This window comes from Haliotis asinina, chromosome 13 (assembly GCF_037392515.1).
Source record: "Haliotis asinina isolate JCU_RB_2024 chromosome 13, JCU_Hal_asi_v2, whole genome shotgun sequence".
In the NCBI taxonomy this organism is placed as follows: Eukaryota; Metazoa; Mollusca; class Gastropoda; order Lepetellida; family Haliotidae; genus Haliotis; species Haliotis asinina.
In genome coordinates this window covers 6,850,437-6,852,798 of record NC_090292.1, presented here as the reverse complement: position 1 = coordinate 6,852,798, position 2,362 = coordinate 6,850,437, and the positions used below count along the sequence as shown (strand labels likewise).

Sequence of the window (2,362 nt, the reverse complement as noted above, 5' to 3'; positions counted from 1 at the left end):
CAATCCCAAACGCTTACACAGCTCTCTCCACAAAATCCTTGGAAAATCTACAGACGGTTTGCTTCCTCACGGTGTGGAAAAGATCTTGGCAAAGGATTTCAATACCTTTTTCAGTGAGAAGATCAGGAAACTAAGATGTGACGTTAATTCTTCTTCCGATGACGTTGTATTCGAGGAGATCATAGACTCCCAGCTCAGTTCATTCCATCTTGTAACAGAATCTGAGGTCAAGAAAATAATGCTTTCCTCGAAACCAGTTTATCATCAGGCTGTGTACCATCCTGCTTCAAGCAACCATGCTTGACTCTTAGTGCCTGAAAAACTATTGTCCTGTCTCGAATTCGATGTTTTCTCTAAAGTTCTGGAAAAAGTAGTCAAACGACAACACTCAGATCATCTTTCTCAGCATAACTTGATTGATTGTTACCAGTCTGCCTACAGACAGGCTCATAGCACAGAAACTGCCTTAAGTTACGTCTTGAACTCAGTCACATCTACAGTCGATCAAGGCAACTCTGCTTTGCTTGTGCTTCTGGATTTATATGCAGCTTTTGACACAATTGACCATCAAATTCTTCTTGAACGTTTGCGGAAAGAATTTGGTTTGACCAATACAGTTCTTGAGTGGCTAAGGTCCTACCTCTCAGAAAGAATCCAGTCCATTCACACTGGAACATCATCATCATCCAGTCGCACCCTAATCTGTGGAGTTCCCCAGGGATGAGTTCTTGGACCCATTCTTATCTGCCTGTATACTCAACCGCTTGGAAACATTATGCCTGCTTACCATGTGCCCCACCATTTCTATGCAGACAACAGCCAACTGTTTGACAGTTTCAAGTCCTCAGAATATAGTCAGCTAGAGTGCAAGTCCAACCTCGAAGCATGCCTCGCCAGCACAAAATCCTGGATGTCTGCTAACAAGTTTCAACTGAAAGATGAAAAAACAGGAACAATGGTCATCTCCATAGTCTCAAGACAAAAGAAATCTGTCATCACAGATATTTCCATTGGGCAATCTTCGATTCCTTTTTCATTTGGATTCAAACCTCAGTATGGAGAAGCAGATAAATCGTCTAGTACAGACCTGCCACTACCATCGGCAGAACATTGGCAGCATCCGCAAAGTACTGACAAAGGACGCCATTGCCACCCTAGTGTGGACATTGATTTTATCTCGCCTGGATTACTGCAAGAGCTCACTGTTTGGCATCTCCTCGTCTCAACTCCATCGTCTTCATAAAATCCAGAACAAAGCTGCACGCATCATCACTCTCACCAGTCCACGCTGCCATACCTATCCCATTCTGAAATCTCTACACTGGCTCCGTATTCGTGAAAGGACTGATTTCAAGATTCTCTGCCTCACCTATCAGTCTTTCTATAACTCAGGACCTTCCTACCTTCAGGACCTCCTCACACACTACTCTCCAGAAAGAACTCTGCGCACATCACAACGACTGTTACTTGCTGTCCCAAGCTATAATCTAAAATCATTTGGCTTTTTCACAACTTTTTCATATGCAGCAGCGTCTCTGTGGAACTGTCTTCCAGTTGAGTTTAGGTCATCTCTTTCCCTAAGTACATTCAAATCACGACTCAAGACTCATTTATTTCTCCGTTACACGTGGCGTATAACCATTTGTACCTACTAGCTGTATATATTGCAACTAGAGCTCAGGAAGCGCTTTGAGTATATCCTTGTGACGTGGAAAGGCGTTACATAAATAGCCTATTATTTATACATCTGAAGTCCACCCGAAGTCTCTCGTTCTGTTCCTTTTCTTTTCTGCTGTTATCTTCAAGTCCAGTTCTGATGCTGATCTGCTCTCTCATCTTCTCATATGGTTCGGTTCTCCTCTTCTCTTATCCCATCTGGCACTGTTACTTTGATTCTCTTTTCTTATCTCATCTGGCACTATTACGTTGGTTCTCTTGTCTTATCTCATCTAGCACTGTTACTTTGATTCTCTTATCTCATCTCATCTGGCAATGTTACTTTATTTCTCTTCTCTTATCTCATCTGGCACTGTTACTTCGGTTTTTGGCAATGCTACTTTGTTTCTCTTCTCTTATCTCCTCTGGCACTGTTACGTTGTTTCCCTTATCTTATCTCATCTGGCACTGTTACTTTGTTTTTTTCTGTTCTTATCTCATCTGGAACTGTTACTTTGTTTCTCTTCTTTTATCTCATCTGGAACTGTTACTTTGTTTTGCTTCTCTTATCGCATCTGGCACTGTTACTTCGGTTTTCCTTCTCTTATCTCATCTGGAACTGTTTCTTTGTTTCTCTCCTCTTATCTCATCTGGCACTGTTACTTCGGTTTTTGGCAATGTTACTTTGTGTCTCTTCTCTTATCTC

General features: G+C 41.9%; 1 protein-coding gene across 1 annotated transcript; it reads left to right on the top strand.

The window, feature by feature from the left end:
* Positions 1-1,055: 1,055 nt before the first annotated feature.
* Positions 1,056-1,655, top strand: LOC137260389 (uncharacterized). Its single transcript, XM_067798057.1, has one exon. It carries the CDS (start codon positions 1,056-1,058, stop codon positions 1,653-1,655), a length of 600 nt encoding a protein of 199 aa, XP_067654158.1.
* Positions 1,656-2,362: the final 707 nt, after the last annotated feature.

What these genes read in the sequence shown, in the direction of transcription:
- LOC137260389 (XM_067798057.1), top strand. Translation starts at nt 1,056, where the DNA reads ATGGAGAAGCAGATAAATCGTCTAGTACAGACCTGCCACTACCATCGG.